A 27,926-nucleotide genomic window follows, 5' to 3' on the forward strand; every position below is an offset into this window, starting at 1 on the left:
CGCGATTGTGACGTCAGCAGTGCGTGCCAGTTGTACGGTCACAGTTTCTATAACTGTATGTCAAGGTGCGAAAAATTAGTTCATTCACTTTGTGGTGCGGGAAGGGGTTGACTGAAGCAGATACATAACTAAAGTGCGAGAGCTAACCATACACATAAGTTCGCTGTTTCACAACCTGGGAACCAGGTCAGGGGTCCCTAGACAACCGCAGCAGCATTTTCTGCCACTTTTACAGTAAGAATGGCAAACTGGTTGCAGTCTGCTCAATGATACTTGGCAAAGCAGTCAACACATCGCAGCCAGTGCCTGACAAGTGCTAGGTTAGAATTATAGGATGCTTTACATGCCCCTATACCAAGGTTCTTTCAGGTAGAAATGGGAGAGGGGTTCCCCAGATTGTACATGTTGGTAGTAAGGTTGGGAATCACTCAATTCGTTTGTACAATCAATCCCTTCAAAAACATGACTGAACTGGACTTTCTACATATAAAGTACACCTTTTCATACAACTATGTGCACTGAACAAAGGCTATAGTTCAGCACCGGCACAGATCGAATTACAGCCGGACAGTGGACAAATCAGTCACGTGTGTATTTCACGAGCACACGTCTTTGTGCCGTCACATGTATGAGGAGACTGTACGTCTTAATGTGGGGCAGCGCATCTTTAAGATTAATTAGTAACTAAAACAACGCCAAGTTATAGGCACATAGTAAAGGTAAGGAGCCAAACTCTTTAATTTCAAATGATCAGAGTTTTGATCAGTGGAGTACGTCTTCCTTCAAAGACACACTGATACCTACCCAGGATAAGGACCCAGGCACTGTTCGTGTCATGTAACAGGGCATAAAAACCCAGGCTCCCTTTCTATTGATCTTTTTACAAATCTAACAGTCAGCTACCCATAAATGTGGCATGAAAGAGACTCTGAACTCGAAATCCATCCAATTGATGGTTTCACACGGAATGCTAGAAGAGACTTTATTAGTGCTCATAAATTTGGATAACATAAGCACAGAATAATCGGATTGTGCAGAGTCACTAAAGGCTATAAGGCTATATACACCACTTACTTTTTGTGCTTCTCCAACCAGGATGCACTGTCTGCCACTTCACAAGAATTATCGGAGACCAACAGATCCAAAAGGCTCTCATGATCTGCTTCTGCATAAAGTTTTAGCAAGGCAGTATCTACATCTTCCTGGTACCCATTTGCCACTTCTGTGCTGCGGATTTCACTTAAATAGGACATGAGAAAACGTTTGCACTTTGCAACTTTTTCCTGGTCGCCTCTTGTTAGCTGATTGAGATCGGCATATTCATGCAGCGGAGGGTGTGTACGAATAAATGCAGAGGAAGACGGAAGGAGAAGGGGGTAAAGGGAGATGAGTTCCCGAATATCAAGGTGACTGCTTCTGCAATAAAAAACAAATAAGAAACAAAAATATAATAAAAATATAAACACAATACAAAATTTCCAAAGGGCCGAGGAAGAGGGCTTGGAATGCTTTATCAAATTTTCAGAACTCTGTGCCAAGAGGTTTAAGGGAGTTTTCTAGCCAGTAACAATTGATGGCCTATCCTCAGAATAGGCCATCAATAGCCGATGGGTCTGGGTCCGACTCCCGGGACTCCGCCGATCAGATGTTTTGAAAGGGGTGCAGCGCTCATACGATCGCTGCTTCCCCTTCATTTCTCCTTGCTCACTGTGAGTCCTCGACATGCAGTTAGCGGCAATTCACAGGTATTGCAGCCTTTTCTCCCATTCACTTCATGGATCCCGACCCATCAGCTATTAATGGCCTATCCTGAGGTTAGGGCATAACATTTTTACTGCCTTGAAAGCCCTTTTAAGTGTATTTGCAAACCCTCTAAGATTATCCAGGAGTCTCTAGAAAGAGCGGAGATCTTCGGGACAGGAAAAACAGGATTCTGTTTGGCAATTGTGGTCATACATTGATTATTTGCTGAACAAAAACACTTTCCTGTCACCGATTTCTGCAGATAGAGATCATCCTGCCAGAGGAGGCGACATGTGAGCAGTGGCTTGTTGGTAGAGGCTTAAAGTGAGGAGGGAGGGGAGTATGGTTTTGGTTTTTAAACCTCAAGCTACAGTGACAATTGCACAAAAAACATTATCACAATGTGACTTCAATTATTCACTATGGGGGAAAAGCTGTGCATGACCTTTCGAATACGGTAACATTTTGCAACTTTTTCCCCCCATAGAAAATAAATAAAATTGCATCTGGACTGCAAATTTTCCGGTGACATTTAGATGTGACGTGTAGCGTAACCGTGCCTGCGGAGTTGGTCATGCAAGTTTTATTGTCCCCCAACACTGTGATTGCAAGTGCCAAAGGGGCGACATTTCGATGTTGAAGTGCTCCAGGCTCTCCTCACTGACCGCTACTGGCCCCTTACCTCTGAGTAACTGCTCTAGCGGTCTTCTGATTAGACTCTAGACTAGAGCTTTCACTCATAGCAGAGATATCAAAGAAAACAAGATCTTTATCACGGAGCCAAAGAAATATCATAGTAGGTTTCTTTATAATTATGAGTTTCTGGTTAGCTTAAGTTCTAACATATAACTTGGAAGGAAACCCATCCAGGTGTGGCACTGGTTGATAACACACAGTTATCCCGTTGGAGCCACAATGAGAAAATGGAGATGTAGGTCAAATCGATACTTACATTTTTGTGATTTACCCTGACTAAACATCTAGCGGTGTTCCTCCTTGCTTGCGATTGCGTTCCAGTTGGGAACACATCGGACGGTGGAGTTCCACTTCTGATTCAACTGTGCCACCTTTCGTTTGGCAGCATTACACCATAATAATATAAAGTGTTTGAGTATTGTTGTAATATGTGCTCCTGATAAAGGCGATTGAGATCTTTGTTTCCCCTGAAACATGTTTAGGCAATATACGGTACATTAAAATCGGATTAAACAAGATCCAAGGAAGTCACAGTCCCCTTTATTGAAATTTCAGATATTACTACAGGCCATTCTGGACCGAGGGAGTGAGTGTATCCTTAAAATCTCCCCCCTCATACAGAGTGACTTCTTTCTATTCTCACTTCTCATACTATCTCCTTTCATTTGATTTGAGCACCTTCTCCACTTTTTGTTGTTCTTCATTGTATTCAGAGCAGAGGGTAGGGTTTGGCAGCGTTCAGGGAGGACAGCCTTGCGTTCGTGGGCATTAAAACATTGATTTCTCGGTTATGCAGCTTATATCACCGACACACGTCACCAATGTGATTTTCTCAAATGTATCTTTGACTTATCAGAACAAAATTGTGAATGAACTATGCCTTTCATTTTTATTTATAGTTTTTGACAGCAGAAATTTGTCTATACAGACATACTAATTTGACGTGATAACAATTATCTCTGATATAGAAATAACATTCAGACCATTTTTTTTTTATTTTTTTTTACCTGAATAATTCTTTTGCTTCTAAAAACTGAAGCTGAGCAAACTGTATAAATCCAGCCTGTTGCAGGATTCTTCTATACATAACCTGTGGAAAAACAAACCCTGTTAACTAATCTAATAACATTGGACATTTCTTGTAAACCAAGGCTCAATAAATAACAGGGTGCTGTCGGATTCTACCGTGGTGTCCGTAGTTTCTCCCATCAACTCTGACGGAGCATCTGACGGCAGTGTAAAGAGCCCAACACACACTTTTGTAATAATACAATATGTAGCTATATGGGAACTTTATAACAGAGATGCGTGCAAATGGCAAAAATAAATAAAAATTACTAATCACAAATTGATGTAAAAATTAAAGAGGACTTTGATGGGATGTGATCGGAGACCAACTTTGCTACCTTAATCCTAAATATTTCTGAACACTTACAGACAAAAATACAACACTTTCAACAAAGGTCATGTGAACAACTCACAAATGTTGTTATGAAGTGCTGCCTGGGGTTAAAAAAAAATTTTTAAAAAAATGGGGTTTTTAATTTCCAAGGACTCAAGAAACCTTGGTTTTTCCCTTGGTCTAGGCTACAATATCAGACATGATGTTGCATTGATATAAACCAATAAGACCAATATAAATCAAAATACATTTCACCGAGACCGCTCTCATTATATATACACAACCTAAAAGAAATAGTTTGAGCTCAAAAACATCATACTATTTTCAATCACCCAGCACAGTATAAAAATGAACACAGCTGCATCAGTAGGTACTAAATATGACATACCATAGCTGGGTCCCTAGTTGAGGGACAAGTAACGCCAATGAACAACATGAAACCAAGTTACGAGGAAATGTGTAACAACCTATGCTACATGACTTATTAAGCAGTCCCTAAATGGTATAAATAGGCAAAAGGAAGAGCCAAAGCCATGACAGCGAATAAGTACAGGAAAACGAACTCACCCAGAATAGTCAGTTATACGATGCAGTGTTCTAGCGCCCCAATGCGCGTTTCGCCAAGCCTCCTCATGTTATACATTGTAGTTTTCTGTTACATTTTAATATCTATTGATGAGGCTCTATGTCCACTTTTATATTGTACTGGGTGATTCAATTTGTTATTATGTATCGATATGTGTCATAGTGAAAAAAATTTAAGTTTTTAAGGGATATTAAGCTTCGATTTTTTTTGTAGGTTGTATGCTTGTTGCATTGTACAGAAACAGTCATTAGGTTATAATGTATTTTACTATATTTAGTTAGAGGTTTTAAAATAGGTTATGGAATCTTTACCTCTAACTGTTTTAAGTTTTTTCTTAGTTTGGCAAGTTAAACTGATGATGGTTTTCCTGATTGGCGCCCCTTCTATTGGTTAAAGCAGAAAGCCACATCAAGTGGACTCTAAAGCGCTTCATGCTACCTTAAGATGCGATGTAGTGAAAAAAAGCAATTGGACAGTCAAAAATACATTAGGTCTCATGCACACGACCATAGTTTTTTTGTCCGTGTGCTATCCGCAATTTTGCAGATAGCACACGGACCCATTCATTTCTATGGAACAATGGACACGACCGTGATGTTCACGGGTCCATGTGGCGGCTGTGAATTGGGCCGCAAAAACTCAGGACAAGTCATTATATGGTCCAGATTTGAAGTTTAACAAACTGGTGAAATCTATTTTTTTTAGTTGTGGATCTGTGAATACACGGATGCACATCAGATGTTTCTTTTCAGACAAATGGACTGCAACGGACCTGTGGTTTTGCGGCCTGTAAAACCACTACGGTCGCATGCATTAGGCCTTACAGAGAAACTTCGCAGTTGTACCCAGTTATAAATTTAAAAAAAAAATTCTGTCTAGAAGAAGACGTGAGCAAGTCTAATATATATATATATATATATATATATATATATATATATATATATGTATATAAATTTTATATATACACTACCGTTCAAAAGTTTGGGGTCTCCCAGACAATTTTGTGTTTTCCATGAAAACTCACACTTATATTTATCAAATGAGTTGCAAAATGACTAGAAAATATAGTCAAGACATTGACAAGGTTAGAAATAATGATTTTTATTTGAAATAATAATTTTGTCCTTCAAACTTTGCTTTCGTCAAAGAATGCTCCATTTGCAGCAATTACAGCATTGCAGACCTTTGGCATTCTAGCTGTTAATTTGCTGAGGTAATCGGGAGAAATTTCACCCCATGCTTCCAGAAACCCCTCCCACAAGTTGGATTGGCTTGATGGGCACTTCTTGCGTACCATACGGTCAAGATGCTCCCACAACGGCTCTATGGGGTTGAGATCTGGTGACTGCGCTGGCCACTCCATTACAGATATAATACCAGCTGCCTGCTTCTTCCCTAAATAGTTCTTGCATCATTTGGAGGTATACTTTGGGTCATGGTCCTGTTGTAGGATTTAATTGGCTCCAATCAAGCGCTGTCCACAGGGTATGGCATGGCGTTGCAAAATGGAGTGATAGCCTTCCTTATTCAAAATCCCTTTTACCTTGTACAAATCTCCCACTTTACCAGCACCAAAGCAACCCCAGACCATCACATTACCTCCACCATGCTTGACAGATGGCGTCAGGAACTCTTGCAGCATCTTTTCAGTTGTTCTGCGTCTCACAAATGTTCTTCTGTGTGATCCAAACACCTCAAACTTCAATTTGTCTGTGCATAACACTTTTTTCCAATTTTCCTCTGTCCAATGTCTGTGTGCTTTTGCCCATATTAATCTTTTCCTTTTATTAGCCAGTCTCAGATATGGCTTTTTCTTTGCCACTCTGCCCTGAAGGCCAGCATCCCGGAGTCGCCTCTTCACTGTAGACGTTGACACTGGCGATTTGCGGGTACTATTTAATGAAGCTGCCAGTTGAGGACCTGTGAGGCGTCTATTTCTCAAACTAGAGACTCTAATGTACTTGTCTTGCTGCGCAGTTGTGCAGCGGGGCCTCCCACTTCTCTTTCTACTCTGGTTAGAGCCTGTTTGTGCTGTCCTCTGAAGGGAGTAGTACACACCGTTGTAGGAAATCTTCAGTTTCTTGGCAATTTCTCGCATGGAATAGCCTTCATTTCTAAGAACATGAATAGACTGTCGAGTTTCACATGAAAGCTCACTTTTTCTAGCCATTTTGAGAGCTTAATCGAACCCACAAATGTAATGCTCCAGATTCTCAACTAGCTCAAAGGAAGGTCAGTTTTATAGCTCCTCTAAACAGCAAAACGGTTTACAGTGGTGCTAACATAATTGCACAAGGGTTTTCAAGTGTTTTCTAATCATCCATTAGCCTTCTAACACAGTTAGAGAACACAATGTACCATTAGAACACTGGAGTGATGGTTGCTAGAAATGGGCCTCTATACACCTATGTAGATATTGCATTAAAAACCAGACATTTGCACCTAGAATAGTCATTTAGCACATTAACAATGTATAGAGTGTATTTCTGATTAATTTAATGTTATCTTCATTGAAAAAAACTGTGCTTTTCTTGCAAAAATAAGGAAATTTCTAAGTGACCCTAAACTTTTGAACGGTAGTGTGTGTGTGTGCGTGTATATATATATATATATATATATATATATATATATATATTTATTTAAATCAAGGTAGGAAGTCTAGTGCTTATTGTACAGATGTGTCCATCTGTAGCGTCCATGGCCGCGGGCCGTCGGGTTTACTCACCTCCCGACGCCCATGGATCTGTGAGCGCTGGCCTCCGTCTCCCTCCTAGGAGACGCCAGCGCTCACTTCCGCTCCGTCCGGCTGGGTCCCGTAAGGTGCGCGCGCACGCTCGCGCCTGGCCTTAAAGGGCCAGCGCGCGCAATTTAGGAAATCATCATCATCAACTGCCACGATTTCCTGGTCTATAAGAAGGCCCCTGGCCTTCTAATCCTTGCCTGAGCGTTGTTAGTCTTTCCCAGTCTGTCTCGCAAATGGTCCCTTAGTGTCTCCCGTTCCAGCTGTTACCCGTGCCCTGTTACCGTTCCTGTATTCCGTATTGTTCCTGTGCCTACCCGTGTTCAAGTGTCTTCTGCCACGTCAAGTGCCATCTGCCACGTCAAGTGTCTACCGCTCATCGGATACTGCCCGCCACGTCTGGCGCCACTTGCCGCACCTGCCTCCATCCGTGCTGAAGCCACAGCCACCGCCCGGACTATTTCAGGTACCCAAGCAATACTGTCTGCCATTTTACTTTCGCATAGACTGTGACCTGGTCAGCTGCCTCCCCGCTACGGCGGAGCGGTCTAGTGGGTCCACAAACCCAGTGTCCGTGACAGTACGCTCAGGCCATGGAACCCGCTGGCCAGCCCAAGACCCCAGTACAGAAGATTCAGACAGAGATGCATGACCTACGCACACGTCAGGATCAACTCCTTGAGGCGGTCAATTCTATTCTGGTCCGCCTGTATCTACTCGCGGTTCCACCCCCGGTTCTTCCTCCTGAAGCTGTTGCCGTGCCACTGCCTGTTGCTCCCCCTGTTTGTTCCGGATCCTCAGTTCCTCTGCCTCTTCCTCCTCGCTACGACGGTGACCCCAGAGCACGCAGAGGATTTCTCAATCAATGCACGGTGCATTTTAGGCTACGGTCTCATCTCTTCCCCTCCGAGGAGGCCAAAGTAGCGTTCATTATCTCCCTCCTCGCTGGCAAGGCCCTCGCATGGGCGAACCCAATCTTGGAGCAACAAGGACCTGTATCCTCGGACCTAGCCTTGTTCCTGCAGTCCTTTCGTGCCGTGTTCGAGGAGCCGGGTCGAACATCCTCTGCCGCAGCCACTCTGCTGACCCTCAAGCAAGAAGGCTCCACAGTAGGGGAGTATGCGATCTCCTTCCGTACCCTAGCAGCTGAACTGGCATGGAACAATGAGGCACTGGTGGTGACCTTCTGGCAGGGACTGTCCTCTCACATCAAGGACGAACTGGCAGCCCGCAACCTTCCTTCTACCTTGGATGCCCTCATCCTGTTAGCCACCCGGGTTGATATGAGAATCCGGGAGCGCTCTCAAGAGGTTCGTTAGGAGAGCCGGGCCCACAGACCAGCACCCTCTGCCCAGAGACCACTATTGCCCACTCCTAGTGCGCTACCTGAGGAACCCATGCAGGTAGACAGAGTCCGGTTATCTGAACAGGAGAAGCAGCGCAGACGCTCCACTGGACTTTGTATGTATTGCGGCCTCAAGGGTAATTTTGTGCGCCAATGCCCACAGAAACCGGGAAACTCCCGTACCTAGGGTTGGTTGGAGAGGCAACTCTAGGTGGAACGTCTCCAAACGTTAAAACCTCTTCCAAATTATCGATACCTGTGGCCTTCGTCACCGGACAGGCATCACATCCTTCCTCCGCCTATCTTGACTCTGGAGCGGCTGCTAATTTTATCCACCAAGATCTAGTGGATCGGTTTCAACTACCCACAGTCCGTCTGGAGAGACCCCTGGCAGTTGCCTCTGTGAATGGTCTACCGTTGCCTGATCCAATCATGCTCATCACTGAGCCGTTGACATTACGGGTCGGAGCTCTTCACTCAGAACAGATCTCCTTCCTGGTACTACCCAAGGCTATCAATCCTATCCTGCTGGGTCTGCCATGGCTCCGTCTACACGCCCCGACACTCGACTGGAGTTCTGGAGAGGTTCTTCAATGAGGCTCCAGATGCCATAGCCATTGCCTGTCACAAGTCCGTCCTGTTGTGCCCCCTCTGCCTCAGTCACTCTCCAATCTACCTTCTCAGTATCCCAGTTTTGCGGATGTCTTCTGCAAACGAGAGGCTGAGACGTTGCCTCCACATCGGAAATATGACTGTCCCATTGAACTGGTTCCCAATGCTTCTCTTCCCCGTGGACGAGTATATCCTCTCTCCTTGCCAGAGACTTTATCGATGTCAGCCTATATCAAGGAGAACTTGGAGAGGGGTTTTATTCGAAAATCTTCCTCCCCGGCCGGGGCAGGATTCTTCTTCGTTAAAAAGAGAGATGGATCTCTCCGACTCTGCATTGACTACCGTGGTCTCAATCAGATCACGGTCAAGAACAAATACCCGTTGCCACTCATTTCCGAGCCGTTTGATCGCATACGAGGAGCCAATATGTTTTCCAAGCTACATCTGCGGGGGGCCTATAATCTAATCCGGATTCGCCGGGGTGACGAATGGAAGATGGCATTTAACACCCGCGATGGGCACTACGAATACCTAGTGATGCCCTTCGGACTGTGTAACGCTCCCGCAGAATTTCAGGAGTTCGTTAATGACATCTTCCGAGATCTCCTCTATACGTGTGTTGTAGTTTATCTCGATGATATTCTAATTTTCTCCCCAGATCTGATGACCCATCGGAGGCATGTTCGTCAAGTTCTTCTGCGACTAAGAGAGAATCGCTTGTATGCCAAGTTAGAGAAATGCACCTTTGAAAAGAGGTCTTTGCCCTTCCTGGGCTATGTCATCTCGGATCAAGGCCTTAAGATGGACCCTGAGAAGTTAAAGTCTGTCCTGGAATGGCCACGTCCTCAAGGCCTAAGGGCCATACAGCGGTTCCTGGGTTTCGCCAATTTCTACCGCCAGTTTATTCCAAACTTCTCTTCTCTGACGGCCCCCATCTCTACCCTTACCAAGAAGGGTGTGAACGCCAAGGTATGGACTCCAGAGGCAGAGTCCGCATTCATTAGCCTCAAGAAAGCCTTCACTTCAGCTTCGATCCTCCATCACCCTGACGTATCTCAGCAGTTCTCACTGGATGTGGACGCTTCCTCTGTTGGTGCAGGCGCACTTCTGTTCCAGAGGAGCTCCAAAGGAAAGGCAGTAGTATGTGGCTACTACTCAAGACTGTTTTCCTCTGCTGAGCGCAATTATTCCATTGGAGATCGGGAGCTACTGGCTATCAAATTGGCTCTGGAGGAGTGGAGACATCTTCTGGAGGGCGCTGCTCACCCCATCCTGATCTTCACCGACCACAAGAATCTCACTTACCTTCAGTCCGCTCAAAGACTGAATCCTCGTCAAGCCAGGTGGTCACTGTTCTTCACCCGTTTCTAATTTCTGCTCCACTATCGTCCCGCTGACAAGAACGTGAGGGCCGATGCCCTGTCCAGATCATTTGAAACGGAAGACACGGTGGAGTCCCTTCAGACGAGCATAGACCCATCCTGCGTTGTCACCGCCAATCCTCTGCAGCTTAGAAATATCCCTCCGGGGAGAAATTTTGTTCGGTTGGCAGACGGGAGAAGAATTCTCCGCTGGGGACACAGTTCTAAACTAGCTGGGTACGCCGGTGTTCGTAAAACCCAAGACCTGATCGCTCGTCACTTCTGGTGGCCCACGCTACCTAAGGATGTTCTGGACTTTGTCTCTGCTTGCACGGTGTGTGCCTCTAACAAAGTGACTCACAGCAAGCCTGCCGGCCTGCTTCAACCTCTGCCTGTACCCAGTGCCCCCTGGCAGCACATCACTATGGACTTCGTCACGGACCTTCCTCTCTCAGCAGGATGCAACACCATCTGGGTGGTGGTGGACCAGTTCTCCAAGATGGCACATTTTATCCCGCCTACCCTCTGCTCCTCGACTGGCAAGTTTCTTCATTCAGCACATCTTCCGCTTGCATGGCTTGCCTCTTCACATTGTGTCCGATCGGGGGGTTCAGTTTCCCTCCAAGTTCTGGAGAGCCCTCTGTAAACTCCTGGATGTGAGTTTGGACTTTTCCTCTGCCTATCACCCCCAGTCCAATGGGCAAGTTGAGAGGATCAACCAGATCATGGAAAATTATCTCTGCCACTTCATCTCTTCACAGCACGATAACTGGGAACAGCTTCTTCCATGGGCCGAGTTTTCATATAATAACCACACGAGTGAGTCCACCACCTCCACTCCGTTTCACATCGTGTACAGTCAACATCCCAGAGTTCCTCTTCCAGTGTCGACTTCATCTCAGGTACCTACTGCTGACTGCATATGGGGACTTCCTGCAAATCTGGCAACAGACCCGGTCCTCTATTTCGCATGAAGCGTAAGGCAGATACCAAGAGAAGAGAGCCGCCTCAGTATCTTCCTGAGACTAAAGTCTGGCTGTCCTCTCGGAACATTCGCTTGAGGGTGCCTTCATACAAGTTTGCTCCCAGGTTCCTTGGTCCTTTCGAGATCCTGCAACAAATTAACCCTGTTTCCTATAAGCTGCGGCTGCCTCCTACCCTCAGAATCCCTAACTCCTTCCATGTGTCCCTCCTGAAACCAGTGGTCCTGAACCGCTACAGCAAGACCTCTAGTTCCACAGTTGCTCCCAGCGGCCCTTCTGATGTATTCGAAGTAAAGGAGATCCTGGACCGCAAGAGGGTAGGAGGAAGGACTTTCTATTTGGTGGACTGGAGAGGGTTTGGTCCTGAGGAGAGGTCCTGGGAGCCAGAAGAGAACCTCAGCGCCCCTACTCTTATTAAAAAGTTCCTCTCACTCTGGCCCCAAGAAGAGGGGGTATACTGTAGCGCCCATGGCCGCGGGCCGTCGGGTTTACTCACCTCCCGACGCCCGCGGCCATGGATCTGTGAGCGCTGGCCTCAGTCTCCCTCCTAGGAGATGCCAGTGCTCACTTCCGCTCCGTCCGGCTGGGTCCCGTAGGGTGCGCGCGCACGCGCTCGGCCTTAAAGGGCCAGCGCGCGCAATTAGGAAATCATCATCTTCAACGGCCACGATTTCCTGGTCTATAAGAAGGCCCCTGGCCTTCTAATCCTTGCCTGAGCGTTGTTAGTCTTTCCCAGTCTGTCTCGCAAATGGTCCCTTAGTGTCTCCCGTTCCAGCTGTTACCCGTGCCGTTACCGTTCCTGTATTCCGTATTGTTCCTGTGCCTACCCGTGTTCAAGTGCCTTCTGCCACGTCAAGTGCCTTCTGCCACGTCAAGTGCCTTCTGCCACATCAAGTGTCTTCTGCCACGCCAAGTGCCATCTGCCACGCCAAGTGTCTTCTGCCACGCCAAGTGTCTTCTGCCACGCCAAGTGTCTTCTGCCACGCCAAGTGTCTTCTGCCACGTCAAGTGTCTTCTGCCACGTCAAGTGTCTTCTGCCACGTCAAGTGTCTACCGCTCATAGGATACTGCCCGCCACGTCTGGCGCCACTTGCCGCACCTGCCTCCATCCGTGCTGAAGCCACAGCCACGACTATTTCAGGTACCCAAGCATTACGGTCTGCCATTTTACTTTCGCATAGACTGTGACCTGGTCAGCTGCCTCCCCGCTACGGCGGAGCGGCCTAGTGGGTCCACAAACCCAGTGTCCGTGACACCATCCTTGAATTGCGTTGAGTTATACAATTTGTCATGATTCCAATTCAATACAATCTCGTGCCATCCAGTGAAAAAAAACTTAGTTTTACTGCCTAGTTGCAGTCATGTCTCCTCTGTACAGCCAAGGGGGTGATATAGAAGCTTTTCTTCATGTTATCTATGAGAGAATGTATGTTCTCTGACTGTCACACTTAGGGGGGGGGGTGTCTTTTTTCTACTAAGGGAGTGAGAAGATGAGCAGTTACACATCTGATCATCCCCTGAGCCTAGTTAGGACATTTATCGACTCCATGAATCAGATGTTTACTGGCATCTGAATCGCAGAGATATTTGGTCTCTTCAGTTCTGGTAATAATGTGAAGATATATCCAGGTAGACATAGGCATAAGCAACATGCATGAACTTTGCACATCTTGAACTTTTACTTTCAGTAGGTGTTGTGCACCTTCGGTCAGACTTTTAGCCTTAAAGAGGCTCTGTCACCAGATTTTGCAACCCCTATCTGCTATTGCAGCAGATCGGCGCTGCAATGTAGATTACAGTAACGTTTTTATTTTTAAAAAACGAGCATTTTTGGCCAAGTTATGACCATTTTTGTATTTATGCAAATGAGGCTTGCAAAAGTCCAAGTGGGCGTGTTTAAAAGTAAAAGTCCAAGGGGGCGTGTATTATGTGCGTACATCGGGGCGTTTTTACTACTTTTACTAGCTGGGCGTTCTGACGAGAAGTATCATCCACTTCTCTTCAGAACGCCCAGCTTCTGGCAGATCACGCTGTGACGTCACTTCCCCAGGTCCTGCATCGTGTCAGACGAGCGAGGACACATCGGCACCAGAGGCTACAGTTGATTCTGCAGCAGCATCAGCGTTTGCAGGTAAGTAGCTACATCGACTTACCTGCAAACGCCGATGCTGCTGCAGAATCAACTGTAGCCTCTGGTGCCGATGTGTCCTCGCTCTGACACGATGCAGGACCTGGGGAAGTGACGTCACAGCGTGATCTGCCAGAAGCTGGGCGTTCTGAAGAGAAGTGGATGATACTTCTCGTCAGAACGCCCAGCTAGTAAAAGTAGTAAAAACGCCCCGATGTATGCACATAATACACGCCCACTTGGACTTTTACTTTTAAACACGCCCACTTGGACTTTTGCAAGCCTCATTTGCATAAATACAAAAATGGTCATAACTTGGCCAAAAATGCTCGTTTTTTAAAAATAAAAACGTTACTGTAATCTACATTGCAGCGCCGATCTGCTGCAATAGCAGATAGGGGTTGCAAAATCTGGTGACAGAGCGTCTTTAAACATGATTTTTCAAGCATTGTTTTTTTTTTTTTACACAAAGTTACGCTTGCATGAATGGGCCCATGATTGTAAAGTGCTGGGTGGCATTTAAACAACGTGCCAGGTGTCTACTTTCAGAAAATATAGGAGTATGGGGATCTAATGTGATTTGTTTATTTTATAATCCATTTATTTGTGTTTCGTCAGTAGTGTGGGTTGTCCCGGCAGTGAAACAGTTAATGTGGTACACCCACAAGTGGTACCTATTTTACAAGCATGGTTAAACCACATGTAAAATTTAGGCTGGAATGCCATACTAGTGTGCAGTACTCTTAGTTCCGACTAAAGAATATGGTTATCAGTGATTTCTTTTTTAGAATAACACCATTTCAACAAAATTTTGCATACCTGAAATTTCTCCTTTGGAATATTATGCCGTGCACCCTTGGCAAGCACAAGAGCTTCTTCTACTCTCTGATTTGATAAAAGGTCCTGAATTTGCTTTTCCAAAGGCAAGGGGATTAAAACATACACCCCATTACTGGTTGCTACTATTACCCTCCCTGTAAAATAAATTTTTTTATAATTAGTCAAAAACTAAAATATTGCATTTTAAGTGGTTTTTATTAGTGAAGAAATGCTCAATAATGAACGTTTTAATAAATTAGAAATGAGAAGTAAACTTATCCGAAATATCTTTACATGTTTGTAACAAAGCTATGACAGAATACCAATATTTCCAGGGCTAACTAAAAAAAAAAAAAAAAACTTAAAATCTGACATTAGAAGCTTTGCAAGAACAAATATGTATAAAACTGATACAAATATGTATAAAACTGATACAAATATGTATAAAACTGATACAAATATGTATAAAACTGATACAAATATGTATAAAACTGATATGAACGAGCAGATAAAAAAAACCTTCTAGGCTATGTTCACACAAATCGTATTTGCTGCAGAAAAATCTGAAGTAATTCGGCAACAAAACCAGCACGATACTCATGGATTGCGATACGGATTCTGATGCAGATTTGACCACGGATTTTACCCTTTGTCTTTTTTGACAAACGTATTTAACCTTCTATAATGGCAAGGGGGAAATCCACTAACTTTCTTAAGCAGAATAGATTTAAAATTCCACAGCAAATCCTAAAATCTGTGGATTGTTCTGCAATGTGTGACTGCGGTTATGCAAATCCCATTCACTTGCATTGCACTAGATTTTGCTGTGGCTTTTGAGTATGGAATCCATGCAGAAAATCCGCAGCAAATCCATCTTGTGTAAACAAAGCCTTAAAGTGGTTTTCCTATATCACAAAGCGATAGCATAGTGCTAGGATACGTCATCACCTTCTGATTGGTGGGTGTCCGACCTCTGGGATCCCCACCAATCCGGAATATAAATGGGACGTAGCGCTGCATCCCCTATAGCATTTCAATGAACACCATAGCAAGCAAAAGAGGAATATTCTCTATAATACAGGACCTGGCGGAAAGGCCTCAAAATAAAGAACGAGAGGGAGGGAAGGAGTGGGAGAGATAGAAAGAGGGAATTTGAAAGCACGCTGGTGGAGATTTGTTAATAATAGCACATCGAGCAAGCAGTGCGCCAGTATCTCGCCCGTGTGCCCTATTCTATAAGACTTAGCCCCGTAGATGAATTCGACATGGTTGGAGATTGTTGATAAATGAGACGCGCTCGGTGCAACTCTAATGCATGACACTACTTCTCCGACACAGTTGTACATGTTGAATAAAGTGGTGCGGGGTCTTCATAAATAGGCTGTCCTATAAGTCAATGTAGAATTACCATAAATACACTGAAAAATCGACCCTACTATTCTTAGGGCTCAGGATATATTTTTTTAAATTTGTAGTTATATTGAATATTTAACATTTTCGATTGAACATATCAACAAACCATTCTGGTATCTATCTGGCTTATTGGAATTGTACTAGAATGTACTATAGTTGCTATTCTCCAGAACAGCCAAATTCTGGTCTGTTACACAAGAGGAAGGAAGCAAGAACACATATTACTGACAGAGTAAACCTGTAACATGATAAGGGAAGAATCTTCCTGTGTCTGTAAAGGAAATAAAATATCAATTGTACAAAGGAAACGCCAAACGATCATCTACACTCTAGTCATCACAGCTGGGGGTCCCGCTAAAGCACGGGACAATTCTATGTGCCAAATACAAACCCATACTGTACTAAAAGGCAGAGCACCATACCCATCACTAGTAGTGCCTGCAGCTCCTGTACTCATGACAACACTTCCTGTTCTGTGTTCTGCTAGTCACAGGGGTAATATGTGGATCCAAATCACCATCCACAACAATGTCTACATTTAAAAGTGGAAACACTGTTTATGAATTAAGGTAAATGGTGATTTGGATCTATGTAATATCTCTGTGACAATATTAAACAAGCAGAATAGGAATTGTTGGCATGAAGTACAAAACTGGGTACCAGATTATCGGATAATCTGAACCGTTGTACAATTATGTATGTATACATAGTTGTGGATATCACCATGATCTTCAGGGGTCCCCATGAAGCCGCAAAGGTCTCCCTTGTATCTGCTAAGTAAATTCTTATTAATCCGGCATGGGACTTTTTATTTTCGTGATCATAGATACTGTAATACACTTAAATATTGTCATCTTAAACATCCATTTATGAGAGTTACCTTCAAAATCCTGCAGAATGATCCCTTCCTTGAACGGCAGGCTCTGCTTCTGCTGCTGATCCAGCATACTATGCACAGTGACAAAGTCTTCATCCAAAGCCAATACATAGGGAAAAGACACTGCTGCGCCAATAACATTCTCCGACCAATGAACCGGTGCACGCTGAGAGATTCCAGCTACGGTGGCAAACATACCTAAAAAAAGCAGCAACAAAACGTATCGTGTGTCAACAAACACAAAACGGCTGCAACATAATTGTCAAAACTGCGGGGGGGCTATATAACAAAGAACGTAAAAGTAAAACCTATTTCACATCATGTATGTCGTGTTAGATCAGAAGAGGATCAGATCACGGAGCAATGGGGAGGGGAAATATTAATTGAGGAAATACTAGGGAATATTTATTCCTACCTTGTGCCAATATCCTCTTTTTAATCTAACACCACATACGAGAGAGTGGATCTCCTATATGTGATGTGCAAGGTCCTTATACAGACGCTCAAGGGGAGGGGGAGAGGATGAATCTGGTTAATATATGCTTGTTGATGTATCTTGTACTGTTTAAGGGTCAGTTCATACGGCAGATTTTGCGCGGTGGGCCCCACTCCAAAATCCGCCGCACAATTATTCCTGCCATCAGCATGAAGATTCATTCTCCCATTGACTTCAATGGGAGATAAGGAGGACGCTACTTTTTTCCGCTAGCTGATAAAAATCAGCTAGCGGGAAAAAAAATAAGCTAAGCGTCCGACTCCCATTGAAATGAAAGGTAGGGAGAATTTTGCGGCGGAACCCACTTCAAAAATGTTGCCATGTGAACAAGGGCCTAATTGTAATATCCAGTCTACCGCGTACTGATTGTTCTGGAGTACCTGCTGTCTAATATGGTAATTATCTTTGGTACGGTTGACGGGTGACGATGGTACGCAATCTCATACTGGACTATATGTTCATGTTCTTACTTTATTCCTCTGTATATTATTGATAAACCAAAAATAAAGCCTTTAAAAAAAAATTATTTTGAAAGGGTAGGGAATATTTAGGAACTAAATAAAATATTAAACACAAAATCTGCTACTATGACTATTTCTGAAATGCGTTTAGGAATCTCTTCTTTGCTTTTCGCTGCCCAATAGTCTACTCAAACTTTCTGGATTATCGGATGCTGGATTAAAGGAATTTATACATATATTTTTTTACACACACACATTTTCTATTTGTCATAGTTCAAGTTTCAACTTCAAACAAAACAGTTTTAATGCATAAGCCACTCATTTTATCCAACTATGTTTCAGTTTCACTTACAAAGTCCAAGATTCAATAGGTGACAAAGTTAAAATGAGTCATGTCTGTGACCAATTCACTATTTGACAGTTACATTTGACATCCCCACCCTCCTGGAAAATCTTACCTAGGGCTCGGAGTCGGCCATCACGATACCGTACGGCCATGTTCACACTGCTGTCAGGATGCGTGAACCACCTGTCACTTGAGCTTTCATCCCTCCCCCATTAGTAGTAAGAGCAGAGTTTCCTCTAAACAAAAGTCACATAGGTGACACCCCCTCTCCCAATCAGCAGTCACAGCAGTGGCCCCTTACTCCTATTAACAGAAGGGCCCCTCCCTCTTTCCCAGTAGTCACGACAGGGCCCTTCCCATGGTTGTCACAGCAAAACTCCTGTTTACAATATACACACACACACAAAATAGTCTGAAAGAAAATGTATTTGTTCTTTCAATGAAATTTGGGTGTACCTTATCATTTACACACAAACTATATATTTTGTTGCCAATAAGTAAGGCCCCCTCCAAATTACGTTTGTGCCCTGCATTTATCACGTGCGTCAGGAAAGCTCCCAGCGTACACACTATATGTGTCCATAGTAGGCTACACTATTCCATCCTGAGAGATTCTGCGAAAAATGTTTTGTTTTGTTTTTTTAACATGGGAGCCTATGGGTGACGGTTGCCACTGTATGGCATTCGTCACAGGTATACATTAAACATATACATCAGGAAGTCCCGACATCACTGTCCACTAATGTCAGGAGCTTCCCAATGCCGGAGTCCCCAGGCAGAGCATCAGAAGCACTCTACCTGTGGACTTTGTCCCTGGCGGAAAATACATATATGGACGGTGAGGTCATGTGCTTTCCTAGGGCCGGAATCCCTGGCCACAGCACTTCCTGAAGTGATCTGGCCGGGGACTCCAGCCCTGCAGAAGTCCCTGATGTCACTCTCCATATATGGACAGTGATGTCAAGAGTTTTACAATGCCGGAGACACCAGCCAGTTCGCTTCCAAAACTTTAGTCGCGGCCTCTAAGGGTATGTTCACACGAGGGCGTCCGTTACGGCTGAAATTACGGGGATGTTTCAGCCTGAAAACATCCCCGTAATTTCAGCCGTACCGGCATGTGCAGGCGCTTGAACGCCGCGTCCATTACGGCCGTAATTGGCGCTGCTATTCATTGGAGTCAATGAATAACGGCTCCAATTACGGCCAAAGAAGTGACAGGTCACTTCTTTGACGCGGGCGGCTATTTACGCGCCGTCATTTGACAGCGGCGCGTAAATATACGCCTCGTGTGAACAGACAAACGTCTGCCCATTGCTTTCAATGGGCAGATGTTTGTCAGCGCTATTGAGGCGCTATTTTCGGGCGTAATTCGGGGCAAAAACGCCCGATTTACGTCCGTAAATAGGCCGTGTGAACATACCCTTACAATGTAAAGCACTTGACATCACTGTCCAAATACGGGCAGTGACATTGGAAGCTTCCCCGGGCACAGCGCTTCAGGTAGCGCTTTGCCTGGAGGGGTTCAGCCAACGTATCCCAGTGTATTCCTATACAGTGGAATACATTGCAGACTTCCGTCGGAGGTATACATCGAAAATGTGATGTGAAGGGGGCCTAAAATAAAAAAAAACAATATATTTGATGCAGTTTTACCCAAATCAAAAACTATATTTCTCTCCATTACATAGCTAGATCAACCAGATGTACAAGCTAAACTGGATGTAAGGGCAGCATAGTATGAGGACAGGTCTTCTCTTCTAGAAGCCAAAATGGCACAAAAAAATATTGTGCCTTTTCGCTAATAGAAGCGATCAAAGAATACAGGGGGCATATTCGTGAGAGTAGCAGCCGCTCCGCTTCTCTCAGCAATCATTGATGGGCTGCTGCGTATCTGCATACACAGGAGCCTGTCAATGATTGTGAGGAGGGCAGAGAGGCGCTAGTGGCACTCCCCCCATGAATTAACTAGGAAGAATTCATTAAAGGGGTTTTCCCACTAAAGGAAGTGATGGAGTAGTGCTAGGAAATGTCATCACTTACTGATCGATGAAAACGTGACTGCCTGGACCACTCAATACTTAGAATGAAGGTGGCATAGCACTAGTTTGTTTCGTCCTCCGGAATGGCGGAAACTGCGCCAAAAAAAGGCCGAAATTGCCGCCTATTGATTTAAAAAAGGGAGGTGGAGGCGTTATTTTCCCACGAGCAACAAAAAAAACGCTCGTGAGAAAAAGGAGACATGGCCTATCTTGAGGCGTTTTCCACCGCAAAAACCCCATTGAAACCAATGGGAGAAGGAAATAAACGCGTTTCTTTCTGCGTTTTTTTCCAAAAATGCTCGCGGTTATTCCATTTTTCTGTTGAAGAAATAGGTAAAAACAACGCCTTAAAAAAAAAAAACGAGCAAAAAACGCGTCAAAAAAAGCGTGTGGTGCAAAACCACTTAAAAAAAAAACGGACCGGATTTTTCCAGGAAGAATTTTCTGCCTGCAAAAAACTCTGAACATACCCTAAAAGTTTCCCCAGCGGTGTGCCAATTGAAGGTGGGTGTCGCTGCCAGGTTCCCCCTGTAATCAGCAGCTTCTGCCAGATAAGCGGCAAGAAAATGTTCATTCACAGTAAGATTACACATTACTTAGGTTATATACACACACGGCAAATTTGATGCAGATATTTCTGTGACTGTCCCATTCATCTGAATGGAACTTGCAGAAATCCATTTACTCACAACCAAAATAACCCCATATAGAAGAATGGAACTGATTTTCTGCAATAAATCTATCACGTGTGTAGTTACCCTTAGGCCTAATTCACACAAGCATGTTAAACGTCTGTGGGACGGCCGTTGAAACAGCGGCCGTCCCACGGACCTATGTAATTGAATGTGGCCGTTCACACAGCCGTTGTTTCAACGGACCATGTGAAGGGTCCGTGGGAAAATAGGACATGTCCTATCTTGTCACGCATCACCCATCCCTCCATAGACTCATCTATGGGGGATGCAAGACATCGCGCCCTGCAGCGCTGAGCACGGAAGCACCTCGGCCGTGAAAAACTGTTGTTTTTCACGTCCGAGGTGCACAACACTCATGAAAATTAGGCCTTAGGCGCAGAAAGCAGACCTCAACCTGCTCAAAGAGAGACAGAATTTAAGGGGGAAAAGCCATAAACAAATTTAAAGTGTAACTAAACTTTTTAAAAACTTTTGACTCGTCATATTATGTCATAAGTTTTGATCAGTGGGGGTCCGAACACTGAGACCCCCACCGATTGCTAAAGAGGCAGAAGTGCTCAGGTGAACGCTGTGCCACTTCGTGTCAGATCGGCTTTTCTCGAAAAGCCGAGCGAGCGGTGTACGAACTCACAGACTTTCTATTGAGCCCGGACACCGCTACGAGGTAGGCCGATCAGAAACTAAGCGGCACAGTGATCGGAGGGGGTCTCAGTGCTCGGGTTCCCACCGATCAAAACTTTTGACGTGTCAAATGTTTTTTTTAGAAGTTTAGTTACATTTTCAGCTAAAACATAGCACAAGAATGCCTTGCTTGCCCCCACATACTAAAGGGCTTTGAGATAGTTGTGGGAATAATGGGCTCCCTAGGATAGAGAATTTGAGGGGTCCCTCTTGGTATTAGGTTGGGTATTATCACCCTACAGTAAAGGAGGGAAGAGGATACAAGACACATCACAGAGAAACCAATGAGACGTTATGTTGAATGCACAAATAGCTTTTCATATGGGAAAAAGGTAAACAATAGAAAAACATTGAATGTATGAAGCCATTGAAGAATGTTATTTTAACCACGGATTTACAGGTAAGATTGCCTTATTAAAAATTGTATATTATTACATTATATGAGGTAGTGCAATATATTAAACACCAAAACATACTGTTATTATTTTGACCAAGCAGAAAAATGCGATGGTCCAACATAAATCTAAAGAAAACGCATTTCTGCATTAAGCATTCTAGAAACTGTAAATGCAGAAATCCAAGGAAACATAAGACTCTTACCTGGAAAGTAGAGAAGGTCCAGTATCACCCAATGTACAAGTATTATAAATGTAAGCCTAAATATAAATTGGGGATCTCTGCATCATACAAGATAAAAATGGTGGTTCAGAATGTGAAAAAGAAAAGATTTTGTTCATTACCTAAACCTCCAGGTCCCCCCAGAAGAAACTCCTGTCTGCTGATCCTCTTTATGATCGGCCTCTTCTGCTCACTAGGATAGGGGAAAAGATCCTGGCAATGTCCGGTATTATAGTTCAGGGTAACATAGCGGCTGCTGAGTGCCAGGCACAGGAAATGTCCATCGGCTGCTAGCGCACATGGTTGTTCTGGTGTGGTGACCTCCCGTACTAGCTGTACCCGCTCTTGACTCACACTGAAGATCTGTACAGTGCGCCTCTTGGAAGAGATCACACAAACCTCCACACTGAAGGGATCCCCACTTAACGGATTCTCATTGAGGGTGAAACTGAGCACACTCCGAATTTTGGTTCCTGAAACTGGCTCAAGAGAGTCACTGCACAGCAAGGTAATAGTATTATCACACAGCACTAGTAATCGCCCCAGGGCCGAGGCAGCTCTCAATTCACATATTGGCTTCTTTAAACCCAACTGTCTTTGCCGTTGTCGGGTCGTTGTAAAGCTAGTGTTAGGGTGATCAGATGGCTGAACCAAGGGTAGGCCAGTCACTTCAGTATTGTTTTCTTCTACTAACAGGAGATGGTGAATGCAGCTGTCATTAGTGCCAATGTACAGGTCATGCCCACAGCACTCCAAGCATTCAATCTGTATCCCGGGCGGAAGATGTTCCTTCTCTGAAGCGCACACCAGTCTAAACGCCTGAACACTCATGGCAAAATAGAGAGGGAGCCCCAGGGCGTCCTGGAAAGTTAAAGTTAGAAACAATGAACAAACTTTTTGCAAACAGAAACATTTCAACACGATTACAACATAACTTCTCATTATGTCACATTTAACATTTAAAATCCCCCAACATATTACAGGTATTTCTCAATGAATTAGAATATCATAAAAAAGTTTATTTATTTCAGTAATTCAATTCAAAAAGTGAAACTCATATTATATAGATTCATTACACACAGAGTGATCTATTTCCAGCAATTCTTTCTTTTAATGTTTATGATTATCGCTAACAGTTAATGGAAACCCAAAATTTAGTCTCTGAGAAAATTAGAATATTATATAAGCCCAATTTCAAAAATTATTTTTAATACCGAAATGTTGGCCTACTGAAAAGTATGTACAGTATATGCCCTCAATACTTGGTCGGGGCTCCTTCTGCATGGATTACTGCATCAATGCGGCATGGAGGCGATCAGCCTGTGGCATTGCTGAGGTGTTATGGAAGCCCAGGTTGCTTTGATAACGGCCTTCAGCTCGTCTGCATTGTTGGGTCTGGTGTCTCATCTTCCTCTTGACAATACCCCATAGATTCTCTATGGGGTTTAGGTCAGGCGAGTTTGCTGGCCAATCAAGCACAGTGATACTGTGGTTCTTAAACCAGGTATTGGTACTTTTGGCAGCGTGGGCAGGCGCCAAGTCCTGCTGGAAAATGAAATCTGCATCTCCCTAAAGCTTGTCAGCAGAGAGAAGCATGAAGTGCTCTAAAATTTCCCGGTAGACGGCTGCGTTGACTCTGGACTTGATATAACAAAGTGGACCAACAAAAGCAGATGACATGGCTCCCCAAACCATCACTGACTGTGGAAACTTCACACTGGACCACAAGCAACTTAGATTGATGTCTCTCCACTCTTCCTCCAGACTCTGCAAAATTTACTTTCATCTGAAAACAGGACTTTGGACCACTGAGAAACAGACCAGACCCTTTTCTTCTTAGCCCAGGGAAGACGCTTCGGACGTTGTCTCTGGGTCATGAGAGGCTTGACACAAGGAATGCCACAGTTGTAGTCCATGTCCTGGATATTTCTGTGTGTGGTGGCTCTTACTCTAACTCCAGCCGCAGTCCACTCCTTGTGAATCTCCCCCAGATTCTTGAATAGTCTTTTCTTTACAATCCTTTCAAGCCTGCGGTTATCCCTGTTGCTTGTGCACCTTTTTCTACCACACTTTTTCCTTCCTCTCAACCTTCCATTAATTTGCTTGGATACAGCACTCTGTGGACAGCCAGGTTCTTTAGAAATGTCCTTTTGTGGCTTACCCTCCTTGTGGAGAGTGTCAATGACTGTCTTCTGGACAACTGTCAAGTCAGCAGTCTTCCCCATGATTGTGTAGCCTACTGAACCAGACCGTCGGACCATTTAAAGGCTTGGGAAACCTTTGCAGGTGTTTTGTGTTTAATAGCTGATAAGAGTGACACCATGAGACTACAATCTTCAACTTTTACCCAATATTCTAATTTTCTGAGAGACTACATGTTTGGTTTATCATTAAGGGTTAGCCATAATCTTCAACATTAACCCTTTCCCGACATTTGTCATAAGTATACGTCATAGAAAGCCAGTGCTTCCCTGCAAAATGTCATATACTTATAACAAATGAACGGCACCGGCTCAGGAGCTGAGTCGGTGCCATCATCCCCGGATGTCAGCTGTATCTTACAGCTGACACCCTGCTGTAATAGCGGGGACTGAAGTTAGCCTCAATCCCCACCATTAACCCCTTATATACAACAGTCAAAAGCGATCGCTGCATTTAAGGTTTTTGCAGCTCATCGGGCACCCCAGCATTGAAATTGCCGGGGTGTCGGTGGCTGCAATGGCAACCAAAAGCCTAATTGTGGCCTCCTGGTCTGCCTAGTACTGAAAACTTCCAGCCTCCTCCCAGAGGCGGGGCCTAAAAGGCATCCGTAGCCGTCGGCAAGATGGCACCGGCTCAGGAGGTGAGTCGGCATCATCAGCGGTGGATGTCAGCTCTATGTTACAGATGACCATCACCTGTAACAGCAGGAACCGGAACTAGCTCCGATCCCTGCCATAAACCCCTTAGATGCAGCAATCAAAAGCGATCGCTGCATCTTTGTGGTTGTCAGGAGATTGGCAGCTCTGCCCTGCAATCGCAGGTCTGCCGACTGCTGTTATGGCAACATGAGACCTAACATTGGCCTCCTACTCTGCCATTACGGAAGCCGATTAGGCCCCGCACGGAGGCGATGCTTAATCTGCTAGCTGTCTGTGAATGACTGACAGATCTAATGCATTGCACTATATAGGTAGTGCAATGTATTATAAAAAAAAATATCTGACAGTTGGACCATCAAGTCCCCTAGTTGGACTAAAAAAAAAGTGTAAAAAAATATAATAAAAGTTTCAAGTAATAAAATAAAAAACACAATCGCCCTTTTTCCCTAATCAAGTTCTTTATTATTGAAAAAAACCAGCAAATAAACCATACATATTTGGTATCGCCGCGACCGTAACCGTCTAAACTATAAAAATATTATGTTATTTATTCCACGCGGGGAATGGCGTAAAAAAAAAAAAAAAAACGTAAAAAAATAACGCCAGAATTTCTGTTTTTGGTTACTTTGCCCTACAAAAATTGACATAAAAAGTGATCAAAAAGTCGCATGTAACCAAAAATGGTACCTATAAAAACTATAGCTCGTCTCGCAAAAAACAAGCCCTCATACAGCTCCGCCGACGAAAAAATGTAAAAGTTATGGTTCACACAACATGGCGACAGAAAAAATTTAATATTTTTACAAAAGTAAATTTTATTGTGCAAAAAGTTGTAAAACATAAAAAAGTGATATAAATTAGGTATCGCCGGAATCGTACTGACCCTCAGAATAAAGTTAACATGTAATTTATAACGCATGGTGAACGCTATATAAAAAAAACGATGCAAGAATTGCTGTTTTATGGTCACCTTGCCTCCCAAAAAATAGGTTAAAAAGTGATCAAAAAGTTGCATGTAACCCAAAATGATACTAATAAGAACTACAGCCCGTCCCGCAAAAAAACAGACCTCAAACCACTACGTCTGTGAAAAAATAAAATAAGTTAAGGTTCCAATAAGTCTGGAAATAAAAATATGCGGTTGTGCAAGTCTGAGTGGAACATTTCTTCTGTTTCAAGAGGCGATTTATCGAGGCCCTAAATTTAGGGAACCAGAAAGGGGAGGGCCCAAACATATCTGCTGGAAGAGAGGGTGCCCGTATTATACCAGGACAACACTTTCCCAACAAAATTCCCCAAACTGCACAGGTGCCGAGTGTGTGCCAAAATACAGATAAGAAAGGACACCATTTATGGGTATATTCACACGCTTAACAAAAAACGTCTGAAAATTCGGAGCTGTTTTCAAGGGAAAACAGCTCCTGATTTTCAGCCGTTTTTTGAGCTATTTTTCTATAGAGTCAATGAAAAATGGCTCCAAAAATCGGCCCAAGAAGTGACATGCACTTCTTTATACAGGGCGTTTTTTTATGCGCCGTTTTTTGAAAATGAGGTGTAAAAACATGCCCCGTCGGAACGGAACGCCGTATTTCCCATTGAAATCAATGGGCAGATGTTTGTAGGCATTCTGCTTCCGTTTCTTAAGCCGTTTTTCGGGATGTTTACAGGCCAAAAAAACGGCTGAAAATAGCCCGTGTGAAACATACCCCACCAGTGCAACACTGGCCTGTGCAGAAAGGATTGCTTCACAGCGTAACACACATCTATAGATTATTTTATTGTTTACCCCATTATTATACCACCTGACTATGCCCCTGATGTACTCTGCACAGCTTACATGTGCCCCCACATTATAAACTGAAAGACAAGTAAAACTCCAGAAAATGTATGCTTCAAAAGCCAAATGGTGCTCCCTCCCCTCTGAGCCCTACAGCGTGCCCAGACAGCAGTTTACTTACACATATATGGCATCGCCATAGCCGGGAAAACCCTTTTAATTATCTTTGGGGTGTGTGTCTCCAGTGGCACAAGCTGGACACGACATATTTGCCACTGAAATGGCATATCTGGGGGGAAATTTTTTTATTTTTTCTTTGCACTATCTGCAGCGCAATCATTTATGGAAAAGACCTGTGGGGTGAAAATACTCACTACACCCCTTAATAAATGCCTTGAGGGGTGTAGTTTCCAAAATGGGGTCACTTCTCAGGGGTGTCTTTTATTATTTCACATCAGAGCCCTGCAATTGTGAACCAATACTTTGTAAATCGCCAAATAAGGCCTCAATTTTACATGGTACTCTTTCACTCCTGAGCCTGGTCGAATGTCCAAGCAAAAGATTAGGGCCACATGTAGGGTGATTCTAAAGCCGGGAAACACAGGATAATAATTAGAGAGCTGTCTTGTTATGGTGGCACATGATGGGCACCACATATTGGCAGATCTGTGGAAAAAAAATCCCATTTTCACTCTGCAATATCGAGTACACATAAATTTCTGCAAAACACCTACGGGGTTAACATGCTCACTACACCACTAGGTGAATACCTTGAGGAGTGTAGTCTCCAAAATGGGGTCACTTCTGGGGGGTGTTTCCACTGTTTTTGTCTCACACGGGCTTTGCAAATGCGACATAGCGCCCAGAAACCAATCCAGCAAAATCTTCACTCCAAAAGCCAAATGGCGCTCCTTCCCTTCTGAGCCCTGCCGTGTGCCCAAACAGCAGTTTATGACCACATATGGGGTATTGCTGTACTCGGGAGAAATTGCTTTACAAATGTTGGGGTTCTTTTTTTCCTTTACTTGTTGAGAAAATGAAAAATTTTGAGCTAAAGCTACGTCTTATTGAAGAAAAAGGATTGTTTTTATTTTCACTGCCCAATTCTAATAAATTCTATGAAACACCTGTGGGATCAAAATGCCCACTACATCCCTAGATGAATTCCTCAAGGGGTGTAGTTTCCTAAATGGAGTCACTTTTTGGGCGTTTACACTGTTTTGTCTTCTCATGGGCTTTGCAAATGT

General features: G+C 44.0%; 1 protein-coding gene across 1 annotated transcript in view; it reads right to left on the reverse strand.

The window, feature by feature from the left end:
* Nucleotides 1-27,926, reverse strand: part of TGFBRAP1 (transforming growth factor beta receptor associated protein 1) — a 62,036-nt gene that overhangs the window by 16,197 nt on the left and 17,913 nt on the right. The window contains exons 2-6 of the mRNA XM_075852708.1: nucleotides 22,164-22,902; nucleotides 16,709-16,903; nucleotides 14,416-14,570; nucleotides 3,447-3,529; nucleotides 1,075-1,416 (exon numbers count right to left, since the gene is read on the reverse strand). Of these exons, the coding sequence (XP_075708823.1) occupies nucleotides 1,075-1,416; nucleotides 3,447-3,529; nucleotides 14,416-14,570; nucleotides 16,709-16,903; nucleotides 22,164-22,872 (1,484 nt within the window). The 5' untranslated portion in view covers nucleotides 22,873-22,902. The remainder of the gene's footprint in view (nucleotides 1-1,074; nucleotides 1,417-3,446; nucleotides 3,530-14,415; nucleotides 14,571-16,708; nucleotides 16,904-22,163; nucleotides 22,903-27,926) is intronic.

Source organism: Rhinoderma darwinii, chromosome 2, assembly GCF_050947455.1.
Source record: "Rhinoderma darwinii isolate aRhiDar2 chromosome 2, aRhiDar2.hap1, whole genome shotgun sequence".
Lineage (NCBI taxonomy): Eukaryota > Metazoa > Chordata > Amphibia > Anura > Rhinodermatidae > Rhinoderma > Rhinoderma darwinii.